This window comes from Ascaphus truei, chromosome 9 (genome assembly GCF_040206685.1).
Source record: "Ascaphus truei isolate aAscTru1 chromosome 9, aAscTru1.hap1, whole genome shotgun sequence".
Lineage (NCBI taxonomy): Eukaryota > Metazoa > Chordata > Amphibia > Anura > Ascaphidae > Ascaphus > Ascaphus truei.
The window spans coordinates 12,689,916-12,708,235 of NC_134491.1; the positions used below are offsets into that span (position 1 = coordinate 12,689,916).

At 45.0% G+C, this 18,320-nt stretch overlaps 1 protein-coding gene across 4 annotated transcripts in view; it reads right to left on the reverse strand.

The window, feature by feature from the left end:
* PLCB2 (phospholipase C beta 2) overlaps window positions 1-18,320 on the reverse strand; it is a 154,598-nt gene that overhangs the window by 7,053 nt on the left and 129,225 nt on the right. For 3 of the 4 annotated variants that reach the window (XM_075613371.1, XM_075613372.1, XM_075613373.1), the window contains 14 exons: window positions 17,305-17,401; window positions 16,517-16,601; window positions 14,619-14,743; window positions 13,318-13,472; window positions 12,443-12,607; window positions 12,092-12,191; window positions 11,329-11,433; window positions 10,434-10,528; window positions 6,489-6,567; window positions 6,241-6,285; window positions 5,262-5,472; window positions 4,336-4,504; window positions 3,163-3,239; window positions 629-724 (listed from right to left, as the gene is read on the reverse strand). In XM_075613371.1, the coding sequence (XP_075469486.1) occupies window positions 629-724; window positions 3,163-3,239; window positions 4,336-4,504; window positions 5,262-5,472; window positions 6,241-6,285; window positions 6,489-6,567; window positions 10,434-10,528; window positions 11,329-11,433; window positions 12,092-12,191; window positions 12,443-12,607; window positions 13,318-13,472; window positions 14,619-14,743; window positions 16,517-16,601; window positions 17,305-17,401 (1,604 nt within the window). Of the gene's footprint in view, window positions 1-628; window positions 725-3,162; window positions 3,240-4,335; window positions 4,505-5,261; window positions 5,473-6,240; window positions 6,286-6,488; window positions 6,568-10,433; window positions 10,529-11,328; window positions 11,434-12,091; window positions 12,192-12,442; window positions 12,608-13,317; window positions 13,473-14,618; window positions 14,744-16,516; window positions 16,602-17,304; window positions 17,402-18,320 lie in introns of those variants that run through there. The other variant, XR_012803755.1, reaches the window with a different exon arrangement.

Sequence of the window (18,320 nt, forward strand, 5' to 3'; positions counted from 1 at the left end):
ATGTGGGGACATATTTACTAAACCATGTTACCCCACCTAGCCTATAAACTTAAATGGGTTTTAAGTAGGGATATTGCATTGTAAGTGGTGATTGAAGGCGTCTCATGGAGTAGCATTGCTTAGTAAATATGGCCCTTTTTTTTGTTGTTGCATATTTAGGATCCTCTTGTGTTTTTCCCATGTAGGTTTTGAATTCCTATCCCGGGCGGCGGTTCCACACTCCACTACTCTTTCAGTGAAGAACGGCTTGCTTCCATTTCCCGCGGCCCGCACCTTCAGGTTTAAAGCAGCAATCTTCTCCCGAAGCCGATATGGATTTTGAACTCGTATAATTAGGGCTATAAAGCATGACTTTCTTCATCTCTACCTTGGAAAGTTACCATGGTAACCGTTAGATTGCACTGGGCCCTGGGGGGACCTCCATTTTAACCGCCCCGACACAATATTTCCAACGCTTGTATCTTCTGAACAAAGCATCACATTTTACTAATAAAAACACCTTTGCAAAGGGCAAGAATATACCTTTTCAAGTAAAAAATAAAATGCTAAAGAAAACGCCAGTGAGCGCGGGCGGCTGCTATAAGCGCAGGACCTCCGCAGAGCGCCACGCTGCGACCCTGCACCGCACCTCTCTTGTGAAGCCTTCTCCATTGTATTCTTGCTCATGGCTTCCAGACGCTCCAGTCTCTTCGTCTCCAGCTTCTTCTTCATCTGTTTAGTGTCACTGAGGAAAGACGCAGCAGTCACGCGCCCGAACCTCAAACAACCCGTCCCGTCTCATCACCGTGACATGACGCAGGTCTCTCCCCGTGTCTGGGATGTGTGTCTCGTATATATTTAAAAAATAGTCACAGAAATAACATTTGTGAAATGTTTTCTCTGCGCGCATAATGTAACGTCGCTGCGCGGTGGGAATGGGCATTTCTGGAACTCTGCTTTCCATCCAAAGCCCTGAGCATTCTGCTATTTATCCCTCGCTCTATGGGCGTCCCTCGCTATACGGGCGTTCCTTGCTATACGGGCGTCCCTCGCTATACGGGCGTCCCTCGCTATACAGTATTTATAATTTAGGGAACAATGAATAGTAGATTTCCGGCTGAGTAACTTTGATAAGTATCACGGTAAATAAAAATCCCGCGTGAGCGCATTCGCATGTCTCAGACAGGTCTGCAACCCTGCCCTTCCCCATTATCTCTTAGCACAGTGCTTCCACTGCACCCAGGGATTCTGGGTAGTGACATGCAAATGAGCACACAGGGTCACTCTTTACTTCTTATCCATTTTAACATGGGACCCCTATAAGCCCGTACTGGGGGCCACATTAGGCTGCGTCCATACTGTGCGCGCGGCGCGAACAAAAAGCCGCACGCCTGCCCCTCAATGAGGCAGGCCATATCGTGCCACGGCCGGATCACAAGGGCGCTTCAGCCAATGTGGGCGAACCAGCCTCGTGACGCCACGCACGTCACAGAAATCCCAAAGGCCCCGGATCGCTCAAGCTGCAGGCGCGCTCAACGCCATGCGCTCTGTCGTACGCCCACTATTTATCCGAGGCCTTGCACAGCTTCCAAGCACCGCCTGCGTTACAGAGGCGCAGAGCCAGAACCCCGATATTTATTCATATTTTATCATAAAATTATCGATTCCCCAATAAATATATGCTTAAAAAAAGGGTTTCTGCATTCTGAAGTGTGATTTTATTGTGTGCTGCGGCTGATTTCGTTTTCCGTAGGAGCGCATCTCTCGTTATAGCGCATCTCTCGTTATAGCATGGAAAATAGGCTTCCATACACGGAATTGCGGTTTACGGACACATTTTCCGGAACGTATCTGTCCCTATAGCGAGGGATTCCTGTAGTTGCTTTGTAATGTGCTAAAACTTCCTGTCCAACAACATTTTTGGGGGGGGGGTTGACTAAGATCTGATGTGGGTCACCGTGACCCTACATTAATCCACTACTCCTTCGGTGACGGAGGACATCCTCACTCCCCCCCCCCCCCCCCCGAGATAACCCGCGTCGGAGGTTACCGAATCCCGGTGTTTGACGGAGATTTAGAAGGAAACGCAGGAAACCATCTTCCATTATATTTGAACAAAGCACCATTTTCAGGGAGAAAGAGACAACAATATAGGTTTGTTATTATGTATGATGATTGTATTTTTGAGTGTGTTATGAGGGATTATCCCACATAAATATAGAGTTGCCCAATACGATCACATACAAGGCAGGACTTGATAAGGCCAAGAGATAAAGGTGCCCTGTGTTTTTTTTCAGTAAGATGATGTCATTTTGACATCACAAATACTGCTTATCTAAACCAACATGGCTGCCTTTTAGAAAGCAGTTTGTAGCAGATGTTAAACATTTCGGGACCTGCTTAAAGCTTCCGATGCGCTCAGCGGAAACATCTCAGGGCTACAAATTAGCTTTGCAAGTCACCACGCTGTTTTGCCGGTTAGATCTCCTAATGCTGCGTATCTTAGGCCAGGTCCCCGGTGGCCGCGGCTGTGCGCGCGATGGCGTGGGCGACGCACGCAAGGCACAGCCCTCTATGGGGCAGGCCCCAGTCGGCGTGTATGCGTGGGTGCACAAGGCGCGATGCGCAACTGCCTTTGCCAAAAGACTAGATTTTTGGAGCGGTGGCCGAGCATTGACCACATCACGGTGGCGGTTCAGCCAATGAGGGCAAACCCGCCGCATGACATCATGGCTGCGCCTCCCTGTCGCGACTTGTCTGGAGTCCATCAGGTTGCACTGATGCAGGTAACGAACGCTGACAGACACCCCATCGCGCGCGCAGCGCCCGCACTGGGGCCTTAGCCTAAGGCCAAGCTCATGCACTCCGCTTGCTTGCGAGAGTGCGAGCTCCTACCGTACCATGCAACGCAGAACAAGCGATCTGTGCTCATAGTGCTTCAGGAGATGGGGGGTTGGGGGCGTGGCTATGACATCACAGAGCTGGTTCACCGTGATTGTCTCCTCAAAAACGCTGCCGCGTCAACGTGCTACTTCGCCTACCGGCGCGCATGCACTTGGCTAACGCATAAAGCAAGCAACGGAAGTATGTTTGACACACATGCGCGCGCATGCACGCAGCAACTCCCGAACCATGAGCTCGGCCTAAGCCTCTTATTAACAGTTTGATGTGTTAAGATGGTACCTGTCCGCTGATTCTTTCAGGGCTCTCAGCTCGGCTGCCTGCCTCTCTTGGGCCAACTCCATCAGTTTGGCGATTTGCTGTTTAAAGGAACAAGAATGAGACATTATTACCATTACTGCCGTCGCTGCTTCTTTGCAGACAACCATAAGAGGTGATGGAGTATCACGAATGGAAGGAGTGGCCTACAGATACCACCCACCCCTGTGCCAGCCTCCTGTGACATTGGGTAAGTCACTTCCTTGTGCCTCACACACTATATTTATATTTACTAAACTTCCACACGGCTGTCACTGTGGGTTAATGGTAAAAAAAACAGGGAGTTATTTTTTACAGCTGTAGATACTAAAGATGTAATGCTTAAACGATGCAGCGATAACTCATTTTATTGCAGCAGTAAGTGTGGGCCACATTTAATGCCAGGATCGCTTGTTGCATGCACATGCATCACCTAATTACATATGCAATTATACATTTACCTATAGCATCGCAAACGAGTATGTAAATGTATGCAAATCAAGTATGAATGGCTAATTATCTATTCACATGCTACTTACTAAGCTCCGATACCTGGCGATATATCGTGGTAACACATATATTGACATTTTCATGAAAATGTTACCAATTCGAGGTCTGTCACAGGAGATTATTACATAAGAATGATTTGATAATCTATTAAATATTCTTTGGAATTGGTGGCGGCGTGATGACCTCATCAAGCGCATAGTTACAAAACGGTGTTTAATGAAGAAGATAAGCGCGTTATAAAGTGCGTGAGACAGAGCACGAATTATGGTCCAAAACGCTCCCGTAAAACGCTCCCGATAAAGGACGGTCGCTAGGACTGAAAAACTCATTCGTAAAACAGCGTATCGTTCAGCAGTGGGAGCAGCGGATCAGCGCGTTATCGGTTCTGCGATCAGACCGGCGTTCTCGTCTATCTTTGTGTGTCTTATTCTATGTATGTATGTATATATATAATATACTGGGCTACAATTGTAATGTAAATCATAGGTACTGACATCGGGCACTTGAGAAATTGACATATATACACACACACACACTAGAAGAAATACATGTTGCGTTCATTGGTTAGAGGAACAGTGCCTATTGAGGTTGCCTTATGTCTGTTCTGCATGGGTTGTTGGCTTTCAAATCTTCACAGCCTGAAAGTACCTCTGCAGAATGTTGCTCCTTCTTTTTCCAAATGCTCTCATACTGCTCCTCTGAGAGACAAGTAAGTTCCTGCTCCAACTTGTCCTTCAGCTCCAATACTTTGGGATCCCCTGTGTCCGACGTGTCTCCAGCCCCCCACACTGAGCCAAACTCATCATCAAGAGGAATGCTGCAATGCAAAACACTGCTAGCTCACAAGGTGACCTTCAGAAGGCGATAACTTGGAGGCTACGAGTCAGTCACTTTAAGACGGCCCTTGAGAACCAACACTGTGTAATGTGTCAAGTAAGCTGTGCTGTAAGTGTGAGGATAATCTCTGCATCAGACAGTATGTAACACTTACTCATTCTTGTGCCTATGGAACATCAGCAATCTGCAGTCACCGACCCCAGAATAGGGCTCGTATTTACTTAGTAGAGCTACTCCAGAGGTACTGAAATACACCGAGTTACAGCTCATTCCACTGAGTAGGCAAGATGGTGTTTTCCGACCCCCAACAAAAGATTTTTTATGGAATAGCACCATTTAGTAAATGTAGCCTTATATCCCTTAGCTTTTTTTTTCATAGATGACATCCCAAATCAAAGATGTCTGCCTTCTGACTCCTAAATATATATAAAAAACTGAGGTATTTAAATCAGTTTGATGTATATATATATATATAAACACTGCTGCAGTTTTCATCTCTCTTTGCATCCCAAAAAATCTGCCAGGTCAGAGTTGGCGGTCGCCTCCAGAGAGACTAGCCCCCAAGGTAAGACACAGGATTAGCACGCTGCGCACATATGGCACTGGCTGAATGTGTTTTGGAGCACATTGCACTATCCTGGTACCTATCCCCTAATATCTCCCACTCGCCATCGGACGGCTCAGTTCTACACCTTGATACGGGACGAGGGAGACGGGCGCTGTGCGCCGCTGGTTACCTCTTCTTTTTCTGAGTCTTGCATGAGCCATACTTCTTCTTCTTGGTCTGGCTGTGGAGGTCCGAGAAGAGACCGGAGTATTTCTGCACAATCTCCTCTCTCCGCTTCCCCAGTTTGCGCTCCACCTCCTTCAGCTCCTTGTCCTGCTTCTTTACCAGTTTCAGGAAGCTCTTCTGTTTCTGCAGCTCATCCTGGGCTGCCGTTTGTGGCTCTGAAAGACACGTGTATGAACGCCTACTGTGTCTGTAAGCACGGGGTGGGCGACTCCAGCCCTTAAGGGCCACCAGCAGGTCAAGTTTTAAGGATATCCCTGCTTCAGCACATGTGGCTGTCAAAGACGTGCGATGAAGCAGTGATATCCTTAAAACCTGACCTGTTGGTGGTGGCCCTTGAGGACTGGAGTTGCCCACCCCTGCTGTAAGCCTCCCAAGATACCACTTTGAATGTAAGCTCTTCGGGTCAGGGTATCCCTTTGCCTTATGTTATCATTACTGTAACTGTTTCATACGCTCATAATATATATTTTCTTTAACTGTGCACGCAATGTCTTGAATATAATGTATACCCTGCTCATTTATGTAACTGTATTTGTAACCATGTATTATTTTGTTTTACTCTGTGCCCAGGACATACTTGAAAACGAGAGGTAACTCTCAATGTATTACTTCCTGGTAAAATATTTTATAAATAAAAATAAATAATTTATCTATTGCACTTTATTTGCCTTGCATTGTAATTTTGTACAGTGCTGCGTACACTATTGGTGCTATATAAATAAAATGATCGATACATCCATAACCTGCCCATCTGTATCGCCCACTGCCCCATTCCCATGTCTTTATGTAGATATTCCGGAAAGATAATATGGTGCATATCGCTGCTGACAGTGTATGCGCAGCTGCACACAGAATTGTGCAGATATAACATGAATAGGTATCTGTTCCGAAGAGCTTACAGTCTTTTTGCAAACTGCTTTTACCTGCAGTTTCTTTGACAGAATCTTGAGCCTCGTGGGTGCCAGAGCCTGAAATATATGGGTCATATTCATCCACAGAGTTATAACATCAGGCAAATATTACAGATAAGACCTGTCCTTAACCCCTGCAATGCCAGAGAGGCATTGCATTGATGGCGTTATAGCTGAGAGTATGGGAGCAATGTAGTGTGACGTAAGAAACGTGCGCACACAAAGTCTTAGCCCCTTATTCAATTCAAGAACATGTTTACCTGCCGGCCCGTTGGGAAGTGAGCTGCTTGGACCTTTCTTGGGGTTAGTTATGCCGTTGGGTTGCTGTTCGGTGGAGTTCTGTGTATTGGAACAAACAGGTTCAGAGCAGAAAGAGGAATGAATGCATCTGTCATGATAATATCATGAGATATGATGTATATTAATCAATCTGGTGCTGCATGGGGTTAATGTGATTGGAGTTTGATTTTAAAAATACAAAGCAATGTTTTATGGCCTGTTAACCCCTTGGACAGGCCTAGTTGTATGGCTGATTGAATCTAGAGATAAGAACATACGTTTTGACACAGATGGGAGTCAATTATGGTTCTCCCCACACCAACGTAAACAGGACACAGTTTAAAGGGATTTCAGAGCATTCCTGGAAGGGTTGTATGGAGGGCCAGGGTGCGTGACTATCCCATACCATCCAAAAGATATGAAATATGTAATCATGGACTTGACAGCGATGCTGAAGTATTACATTTAGATATCTGCGTTCGTGACAGGGAGATGAACGCGATGAGGCCAGACACGTGAGGTCTAGCAGGTAATAAGGGGCAGATATCCATTTGTCGCACAAATGTAGGATCAAGACAGTCGTGATTAGTCTCGTTGCATCCACAATGAGCGCCTGAATCTATTGATGTGACTCACGTGTGTCTAGGTACTAGAGAAGGGAAGTTATGGGTGCAGTTATATACTGAGGCAAAATTTAAACGTCGTTTGGTAGAAGTTTTTTTTACTCTGTCATACAACTGTCAATCTAGCAGCTGATTTATGAGGGATGGGCTTATGTTGTTTCAATGGGGAAAAAATAGTACATAACTCTGAGCAAGGTATTATGAAAATCAGATTTTAACTGAGGTGTGTTTTGGACCAAACACGTGAAGTCTCATTTCTGCGCCAGTGACCTCTCTGGGAGAAAATCTTGGCATATGGTAACGTAATGTATAGAGATTTCTGTTTTCTGTTTTATCCTGTTATTTTAAGAAACTGTCCTGGATTTACTGTATTTGTATGTTCTTCCTTTTCTGTAATCTAAGCACTGTAATGTATATATATAAAATCAAAAATAAATAGACGATACCGTTCTGTGGCTAACAAAATGCTTTAATTTGTGCGAGCGGTTGAGATACACTGATCTCTTCTTCCGCGATGTTACAATGACTAAAGCAAAAAAGGTTTTTACTTAAAAAACAGTGCATCCTGGAATGTATCTGACTGAAGCCTATCCCCCCCCCCCCCTGCAGTATGCGATTTATGACTTAAGGTGTTAAATGGTCCCTGAATGTTAGTGATGTAAGAGTATGTGTGTGTGTGTGTGTGTCTGTGTATGTACAGTATTTGTGTGTATGTGTGTAAATATAAATTTATAAAGCGCCCACAGTGTATACAGCGCTTTACAAAAGCTGTGTGTGGAAGTGTATACCAATGGTGTGGCTAGGTGTAGAAATGCAAGAGGGTGTTGCATTACTATTAGTGTGTGTAGATACTCGAAAACTGGATTTCCCAAAACAAACTGTTTTTAAACACTGACAAGACTGTAACAATGGTATTTGTGACCAAGACTAAATTTTTAAAGCTTCCAGCGACTGAGCTCCAGATTAGAACCAACGCTAACACCACCCTAACTCCTGTTACTAGTTTAAATACCTGGGCTTATGGTTTGACTCCCACTTAACATTCGGGGTGCACATTGATACCCTGACAACCAAGACCTATGCCAAACTAGGGGTACTTTACAGGAACAAATCCTCCCTAAGCCTGCTGGTCAGAAAGCGTATCGCACAGCAGATGCTAATGCCAATTACATCACTATCATTCAGGGACCATTTAACACCTTAAGTCATAAATCGCATACTGCACGGGGGGAGGGGGGGATAGGCTTCAGTCAGATACATTCCAGGATGCACTGTTTTTTAAGTAAAAACCTTTTTATAATAATAATATACATCTTCTCTAACTGTGCACGCAATGTCTTGTATGTAACGTATACCCTGTTCATTTATGTAACTGTATTTGTAACCATGTATTATTTGTCTTAACTCTGTGCCCAGGACATAATTGAAAACGAGAGGTAACTCTCAATGTATTACTTCCTGGTAAAATATTTTATAAACAAAATAAATAAATAATAAATATTAGGTCCCTATTGGTATATAGGGATAGAATTACTTTGTACATATGTATGTGTAAGAGATAGTTGTGTGTGCATACATATAGTGCAGTATGTATAGACATGGCCTTTAGCACTCATGGGAAGAGAGTTCTTGTGTGAGGGTAGTGACTCATGAAAACGTAGCAAGGGATTGGCTGGTGAGCGGACCTGAAAAAATACACTAACATCTCATACCGGTGAGTTGTTAGTGCATTTATTCGGGGCCGCTGACCAGCCAATCCCTTGCTTCGTTTTTGTATACTGTTTCCTGACTGGATGGACGTGCGGCAGCTCTGCGGGATCCGACACAGGAATAACCACACTTTTGCTTCAAGGAGACGGTGTTTAACTGTGAGCTGTGCTATGCTTCACCATGACCATAGAGGGACGGAGAGTGAACTTCAATTGAGCAGGGCAGAGGTAATTCATATTTTCCTCGTTAGATTATTCCCCCGCTCCAGCTGTTCAAGCAGAGCCCGCAGTCTCAATCCGTATACAAACCCCAACAAGTCCTTATCTTTCCTTCCGACTACAGAGTGGTTCCGTTTAATTATTGATTATACCTGCATCTACAAGCTGCTGTCACTACCCGAGCTGTTTATACATATATATTCTTATAAATGGACTATTGGAGATTTATTTATATCTCTTCAAGGTTGTCTTTTTGAGCTATGAATTGTTCCTTCACAACTAGTGACTCATGAAGCTGCGGTCTCGGTTTAGGCCACTGCTAAGTATCCCGAACAGTGTATATGTATGTATGTATGTATGTATGTATGTATGTATGTATGTGTATATATATATATATATATATAAAATAAAAAATAAATAGACGATACCGTTGTGTGGCTAACGAAATGCTTTTATTTGTGCGAGCTTTCGAGATACACTGATCTCTTCTTCTGGCGTTGTTACAATGAATAAAGCAGGCAAGGGGTTTTATATATATTATCATTTAATAAGTGATGCTTTGGGCTCTGAATAAACTGTTGCACGCTCTGCAGAGAGTATTTACATTTTCGGACACATTTGGCAGATTTCTGTGTGTTAAGTTTTTTTCTATTATAAACGGGGGCCTGAGACCCTGTCAGATATTAATTTTACATCTTTTCTTTGCATAATTTCTCGGGTGGTGGCAATATATAGTTACGATTGCAATTGAGTAAGGGGTTAATATCAACTCATTTTACGTACTTTGCGGAGGAGAAAGGTGAGTTGGCTAGAGTAGCCATGTGCATTAACCCTGATTGCATATCTAAGTCACGGGCTCACTTGTGTGCTGTTCGTGACAGATGGTATATGGGGAGGGATTGAGGGGAGATATTGTTAATTTGAGGGACCTTTGCGAAGGTAAAAAGTGGGCCAGCTTGCGAGCTGTGTATTAACCCTTGTCCCATATGCAGGTCACATGCTCACAGGTGTGCCGTATGTGACAGCGTCTTATACAAGTGTATATATCTGTGCATATATATTACCACCAATATCCGCAACACAACCTTTAACCTCTGCTATGCACTACGGCGATGAAACGCAGTGAGTACTAATCCCATCATCCCAGGAAGCAACATGAGCTTTTATGGATTATATGTATGTATTCCACTACTTAACCCCTTCTGGTCTTGAAGAGGCCTAACTGGTTGCATCTCTTTAGTGCATTAATGGCTAACAATATGTTCATATAGTACCTTTCTTGGGCACAAGGTCAAGCAGCCCAGTAGAATGCCCGGGCACGGCTCTTTAATTGCAGTACCCGCTAATAGTTACTGTGAATTGCACACATACGCACCTTTTCTGCAGGGTTCGACAAATCTTTGACCATCAACAACTGTTTGTCATGAGCCTTGAGGAATTTGATGGGATTGGACAGGGCGTGAGTGAGGTCTGGAAACCAAGGCATAGGAAAACGGCTGTTATCTCCCATCCATTCCCGAGGAAGAGAGTAGAACTCCCGAAAGCTTGTCCTAATATATCAATTATTAGTCACATTAAAAAACAAATGGCCTCAGCTAATACCGAAGTACTCATTTATTTTGCACCATCGCGACTGGATTTACACGGCTACTTCTGTTTATCTCATGTTCATTCAAAAGCCCCACGTGATTTTCCCCAATGAGGAACACGGTTACTGGCTCACCAACTACGTACTGTAACTAGAAGGCTCCCATGGGAAGCGTTAGTTCTTGGACTACAATATCTCACCTTTTCCCACCTCCGTACCTCGTGTGCGGTATCGACTCTTCCAAGCTGCTGGGTTGGGTGAATTATTTATTATGGCTCATTCTGTACACATGCCAGACCCGGGGCGGCCAACTCCAGTCCTCAAGAGCCACCAACAGGTCAGGTTTTCAGGATATCCCAGCTTCAGCACAGGTGGCTCAATCAGTCCCTGATTCAGCTCAGGTGGCTCAATCAGAGGCTCAAGTCTTCGCCTCTGATTGAGCCACCTGTGCTGAAACAGGGATATCCTGAAAACCTGACCTGTTTGGTGACTTGAGGACTGGAGTTGCGCCACTCCTGGTTTACATGAACCTGATGAAACAGCAGGATCTGCTTCCAGAACCAGAAGATCCAGCATGAGGTGAGCGTCCATGAACTAGCGCCTTCCTGTTGGTTCCTCTGTGGTTTGCATGCAGCCTGGTACAAAGCGCCATTGATCTGCAGTAAGAAGATGTCAGTAATACCTGCCCACGTATCAGGGATGTAATCTTTGACCTCCACGTAGACAAACAGAGATGGCATGGTGAGCGGCATGTTACTCTCACTGCGAAGGCAAATGTGATGATACCCTGGGAGGAAGACAAAGACGTGGTAACATCCTCGTACCGCTTCTGATGTGAAAGTAGTCACCAGCCTATTAGAATATACATGAATATTTTTCTTATATGGTACTATAGTGTACGCAGCGCTGTACATATAATGTGTCAGAGCCTTGAGCACAGGCAGATAAAGGGACGTGCCGAAAATCACATGAAACGGGCACTGGGATTCGAACGACGTTTACCTACTCGCGAGGCAGGGATATTCCCGCTGTACTACTGCTTCTTCCCTGCCGCCAACAATGGCAGTAGTGGGGCTGAAGCAGCAGCTCAACTAACTCAGCCACTTTGTGTTACCATTACATTCCCCCTCAGCCATGTAACAGCTCTCTGTGGGTCGGCGGTATTGTTCACATTCATTTGCATGTCATTACCCAGAATCCCTGGCTGCAGTGGAAGCACTGTAGGCTAAGAGATAATGGGGAAGGGCAGGGTTGCAGACCTGTCTGAGTGCGCGGGGGGGGGGGGGGGGGTGTTATTTGCTGTAGGGTCAAAGACCAAACTGAGCAGCCCTTCTAGCAGTGAAGAGGTCACATGCAGCTGTATGTGCAGGGGGAGGTGTGTGCTTGGCTTTAGAAAGCAACAAGTGAATGAGGCAGGGAACAGCCCACGCGTGTCTGCACGTTACCTGAGCGAACGTCATCAATCGGAATAATCCGATGACCAAGGAACTTTCCACCTTCCTCAAAGGCCACGACTCTGAGAGAGGCCAACTCCGGCATGAGAATCTGCGCAGAAGTGATACACGCGAAGTGATAATATATATATTTAGCCATGTATCCTCTATGTAATCTCCCAAGAGAGCCTGATGTTTTATTTGCAATTGACGGGCGTAAGAGGTTGATCATGAGGTTTATCGATGGATACTATGGCTATCTGAGATATATTTCCATCGACAAGCTCCCACGGAAACCGCTTGCCCCCCATAACCATGAGAAGACTCTTCCTCCCCAGCCAACGTGCCACAGAATAGCTGTACCTTCTCAAACACAAATGGCTCTTCTTTCCACATTGGGTTGATCGAGTTTGCAGTGGGCGTTACTTTGGTTTTGTATTTACGCTTGGGGTCCCCGGGCAGACCGAACAGCTCCACCTCCACGTAAGTCTTCACACTTTTGTCCGAAAGGAACTGGCCTGAAATGATCTGAAGAGAGAGAAGAAGATCGGATGTGATCATTCTAAAAGTGACTGGATTCCAGTTTCTAAATACTTCAAATACAAGACAGAGTCCCAACATAACTGGTAACAGTACGTCCAATGCAGAGACTTGCCAAATTACCAGTTTGGGAGCGTTCTGTGGCATGAAAATATGTACGTATCCCGATGAAGGTTCAGAAACTGACCCAAATGCCGTTTTGTGCTACACTTAACCAGGGCCGGCGCAAGGGTTTCATATGCGCCACAGGCAAGTCTTCAAATTTCCGCCCCCCCCCTCCAAAAAAAAAATAACCAGTGGTGTAGCTATCGGGGCTGCAGCCCAGCACAACGCAAAATTAAAATAATAGGGTGCCAGAATACTGCACCGAAAAAAAGAAAAATAAATAATATAAAAGATAAATAAAAATAAGAGGAAAAATTATTATTATTATTAATGCGCCCCTGGGACCTTTGTGCCCTAGGGGGCGACTGCCTAGGTTCACCTAATGGACGGGCCGGCCCTGCGACAAATGTCATTCATTTTATCGCCATGATAGGATGTGTGTCTGTGCATATACTGAATATATTCCCAATATTCCCCGCACTGAAACACTAAGACATTTACATTTAAACAATGGGATATTCGTGGATCTCTTTGACCTGAATGTAATTGTGGTGCATCAGGACACGATCAGGCTTTATTCACCTCTTACTCACCGTTATTGAAAGGGTATTAGCCACAACCACGTCAATCCGATCAACCGTGAATGGGTCAAACTGCTTGTCCGCACGGCGCATGAACTCATGTTTGAGAAGGTAGCCACTGCGGCCATTGAACTCAAAGACCGCCATATTGTGCTGCATGGGTAGGTCTGAGAAAAAGAATGCAGGGCGGCTAAAGAAGGCGCTTCCCTCTACGCTCTATAAAGGAATCGTTACGGGTTCGCCGCTAAAAAGTCTAAGGGCTATTCCATCTAAAGCACGGGGATGGATTGAATTGTAGCAGACTTTTCATTCATGAAGCAGCTCACTTGAAGAGCTGCTGATCCATTTCTTACCTTGCATGTTGATACAGTAAGCAGCAATTGTTACCCCAACTCATTTGATTATCATTGGGTTCATATTACATATATAGTTACATAGTAGATGAGGTTGAAAAAAGACGTGCGTACGTCAAGTTCAACCTATGCTAAATTTAGACAACAGATACTTTATCCTATATCTATACTTATTGATCCAGAGGAAGGCAAACAAAAAACCCCATTAAGGGGAAAAATAAATTCCTTCCTGACTCCAAGAATTGGCAATCGGATTAATCCCTGGATTAACAACCTTCCCATGTATACTTATTCGGTATATCCCTGTATACCTTTCCTTTCTAAAAAGATGTCCAACCTTTTTTGGGACATGTCTATTGTATCTGCCATCACAGTCTCCATGAGTTATGAATTCCACATTTTAACTGCCGTTACTGTAAAGAACACTTTCCTTTGTTGCTGGTGAAATGTCCTTTCCTCCAACCTTAAGGGATGGCCACGAGTCCTTTAATTAATATAATTAATTATTAATTAAATATTAGAAAGTTTTAATCCAATATATGAACGTGGAAAATTAATTCCCTTCGCCTATCCAGTGCTGAGAGGTCTGCTTCGCTTTGACTTGCCTGCCGTCTGCCCAAATCAAACATGGCGGCATGGCAAATGCGTTTGCTCTCTGTCTACTTTTTACCTAACCATTGCACACCGCTCAAGCACTGAACGAGTTAATTATCATTTGAAAACAATAGTTTTGATGTCCAAAATGAATCAGCAGTTAAATGTAACTCCCAAATAACAGGAACTGTGTGCAATTAACACCCCTTCTTTCTTTGCAACACCGTCTTAATTGAATTAACATGCTCCGGCATTTTGAGCTATAAATGGATCTGATTTCCATCTCCATAAAGGCAGATGCAAGAGTTGGATCTGGTATCCACTGACTGTAAGAAGGCAGATTGGGAGGGGAGCGGGGTCACTGACCCATGGTTTGGAAGTTCAGCGCCACCATCTGACAGCCCGCGTTCCAGAACATCTGCGGCATGTAGTTGGACGAGTCCATCCTGGTCCCTTTCGGGTAAATACGACTCATCTGCCTCTTGTTATATCTGCAGTCATTCTATAGGAAGTAAGCCTGGAGATACAGTATTTGATCCTTATAGCTCAAAAGTGACTGCTGTCCATGTCACTGCCAACTCCATATTTCCATACAATGCCGAAGGTCAAGGGGAGCTCAACTCCAGTCCTCAAGCCCCCACAACAGGTCGGGTTTTCAGGATATCCCAGCTTCAGCACAGGTGGCTCAATCAGTCCCTGCTTCAGCACAGGTGGCTCAATCAGTCCCTGCTTCAGCACAGGTGGCTCAATCAGAGGCTCAGTTTTTCACTGAGCCTCTGATTGAGCCACCTGTGCTGAAGCTGGTATATCCTGAAAACCAGACCTGTTGGGGGGCTTGAGGACCAGGGTTGAGCCCCCCTGCTGTAGGTAACCTAGATCAAATGCCATTAGTTGACAACAATCTATAAAAAGGGTCGATGTATCAAGGCAATAATGCACATTTTCAATTTCCAGTCAATATATGAAGATAATATATACACTCCAGTCTTGCACCATGTGTACTGATTTGGGGAATGTGGACAGATTATAATGGGATGTCTCAAATTCTGCATGTCTACTTTTTTCTCCCTTTATTCCCTTTCTGGCTAACACTTTACAGCAGGTTTCTTACATTTTATCACAAAAGTATTATGGGGGGCGCTAAAAAGTGCAACAAATAAGTGCAACATAGAAAACAATAGTGAATAACGTGTGACAATAAAGGAACGGAACCCCCCCATGTACTATTGTAAAGCAGCCAGAAACCCGTTTCCTCTCCAGGGTTCATAGAGACAAGAGAAATGATATCCAGTAGTGCAGACTGTATACAGTATATTGTATTTCCTCAGCCAGTTAGAAGCTTCAGTGATTACACTCACATTTGAAATACTTGTAACAGGCAATGTACAGGATACAATTCTGTATATACAATCTACACTACTGGATATCATTTCTCTTCTCTCTATGAACCCTGGAGACAGAAACTGGTTTCCGGCTGCTTTTCTGAAGAACATCGCAATATTACATGCTTGAATTTCGTTCATTTGTTGTGTCACACTTTATTCACTATTGTTTTCTATGTTGCACTTTTTAGCACTCCCCATTATTCTTTTGTGTATGTGTTTATACATTTTAGAGGTAATTCTAATTGGGTTTAGAGCAGCGAATTCTTTTATTCACGTAATCACTAGCGCTGGGTTATTTTTCGTTTATATTCTTACATTTAATGCAGTAGTGATCCAACAATGGTGCCATATTTATTTTTTAAAGAACATTTTTATTTGCATTGATACATTGAACCCTAAGAATATGACATTCTCGTGGGGGGTTCAAGATTGCTCAATAATGAAATAGACAAACCATTTAGCGGTGATTAATCTCCTATCTTTCAGCCCAGTACCTGAACATGAAAGGACCATTGCCATTTAAAAAAACCACTTTTTTATATTCCCCCTATAGGTGGGTTAGCGGGGGATCTGCAGAGCTGAACCACGTTCATTTCAGCTCTGGGACCGCCTGCTCTCCGAGATACATGCATGGGAAGGTGATGACTGTATCTCTCTGCTGTTTAAAGGTTCCGTGTCACGCTGGCCAATAGGAAGCCGCAAGGGATGACATCGCAGCTTCCTATTGGTTCACGTGACCTTTAAATAGACATTTTCTGTGCCGAGCTGCTCCTTACATCGGAAGGAACTGCTGGGATCTCGTGAAGCAAGGGGTATAGCAACTTTAAATAAGCTGGAATATAAAAATGTGGCAGTAATTACTCTCCATAAAAAGGATACTCAACAAACTGCACTGGGAACTTGGTCAGCAGATCGTAAGCCTTGGTCTCCACAAAGGAGGAGATGACATAGCTTTGGTTCTTCTCTATAACAAAACTCAAGGAGCGTGAGCAGAGAGGAAGACACACTGTAACATTTTAACATAAGACTTTTTAACTTCTGCCCAAAATAGCATCTCTACTTTAAAATCAAATCTATTAAAATGACACATAATGAGGATCCGTTTCTTTGTCATCTGTACACATACAGAATACGTGTGTGAGGTTTGGAAAGCTCTGTTCTAGAGATGGGGATCCAGTCCAAACCCGTGTCCCAAATTTGCCTTTCAAAATCCGTTCCGCGGTGTAAAATCCGCCGGCCGATTGTTCACAGTTTCAATCCGCGCGGATGAATCCAAAACCGCCAATGGATGCAACCCGCTGGTGGATTTTAAACATCAATCCGCCGATTCTGCCGTCCGACGACGGATTTTTAGTGCAGATTGCGAAATCATCGGATGGGATTCTTAAAACCCGTCAGTGGATTGCAATATCCGCGGATGGATTGTCGGTGTTAAAAACAAAAATCCACAAAAAGGCGAATGACAATTTTTGAGCCAGATCCGCTGAAATCCGTGGACCAAAGGAACCGGAGTATCCGCGGCGGATCCAAATCTGCCCCCCCCCCCCCAAATTGCCCACTCTGTATAACCTATTGCTGAACATCTATAACAGCTCTCTTTCCGTTCCATTAACCCGCATCAAACCTACAGCTAAACTAACAACAGTGTTTCAGCAGAATCCTCTTACGTGTGGAGACTTCGAAGGAGTCAAACTTGATGGGCTGAATGTAGTTGACCAAACTTGACATCTCCTCGTATGCGGTGGCCTCCAGACCAGCGGTGCCCTGTATGAGTGAGGAATAAAGGGAGCCGGAGATGAGAGGAGCTCTACATGTCGAACAGAATTTGGATCCTACAGGTTCCAGCAGCCCCAGGGGAAGCAGCTGTTTTTCTCTCTCTCCAAAATATCCCCAAAACGTGATTGACCTAAATATAAGCCGCATAAAAAGGAAATCATCCCAAATTGCAGCTGATGAAAGACCCTAATTAAATGCTCTCAATGCCTATTTGTGACAGCAAGAGCATTTGTATGTCTACAAAATAGTTTTGGAAGTCTAGGTAGGTAATGAATGGTGAAGAAAGGATATAGGTTTAGAGGTAGTGAGGGACTGACGGTGGGTGACTGACTGGATGGGTGAGTGGGGGGGTTAGTGACTGGGTGAGTGGGGGGGTTAGTGACTGGGTGACTGAGTGGGTGGGTGTTAGTGACTGGGTGAGTGGGGGGGGTTGGTGACTGGGTGAGTGGGGGGGGGGGGTTAGTGACTGGGTGAGTGGGGGGGGTTAGTGACTGGGTGAGTGGGGGGGTTAGTGACTGGGTGAGTGGGGGGGGTTAGTGACTGGGTGAGTGGGGGGGGTTAGTGACTGGGTGAGTGGGGGGGGTTAGTGACTGGGTGAGTGGGGGGGGTGAGTGGGGGGGTTAGTGACTAGGTGAGTGGGGGGGGTTAGTGACTGGGTGAGTGGGGGGGTTAGTGACTGGGTGAGTGGGGGGGTTAGTGACTGGGTGACTGAGTGGGTGGGTGTTAGTGACTGGGTGAGTGGGGGGGGGTTGGTGACTGGGTGAGTGGGGGGGGGGGTTAGTGACTGGGTGAGTGGGGGGGGTTAGTGACTGGGTGAGTGGGGGGGTTAGTGACTGGGTGAGTGGGGGGGGTTAGTGACTGGGTGAGTGGGGGGGGTTAGTGACTGGGTGAGTGGGGGGGGGTTAGT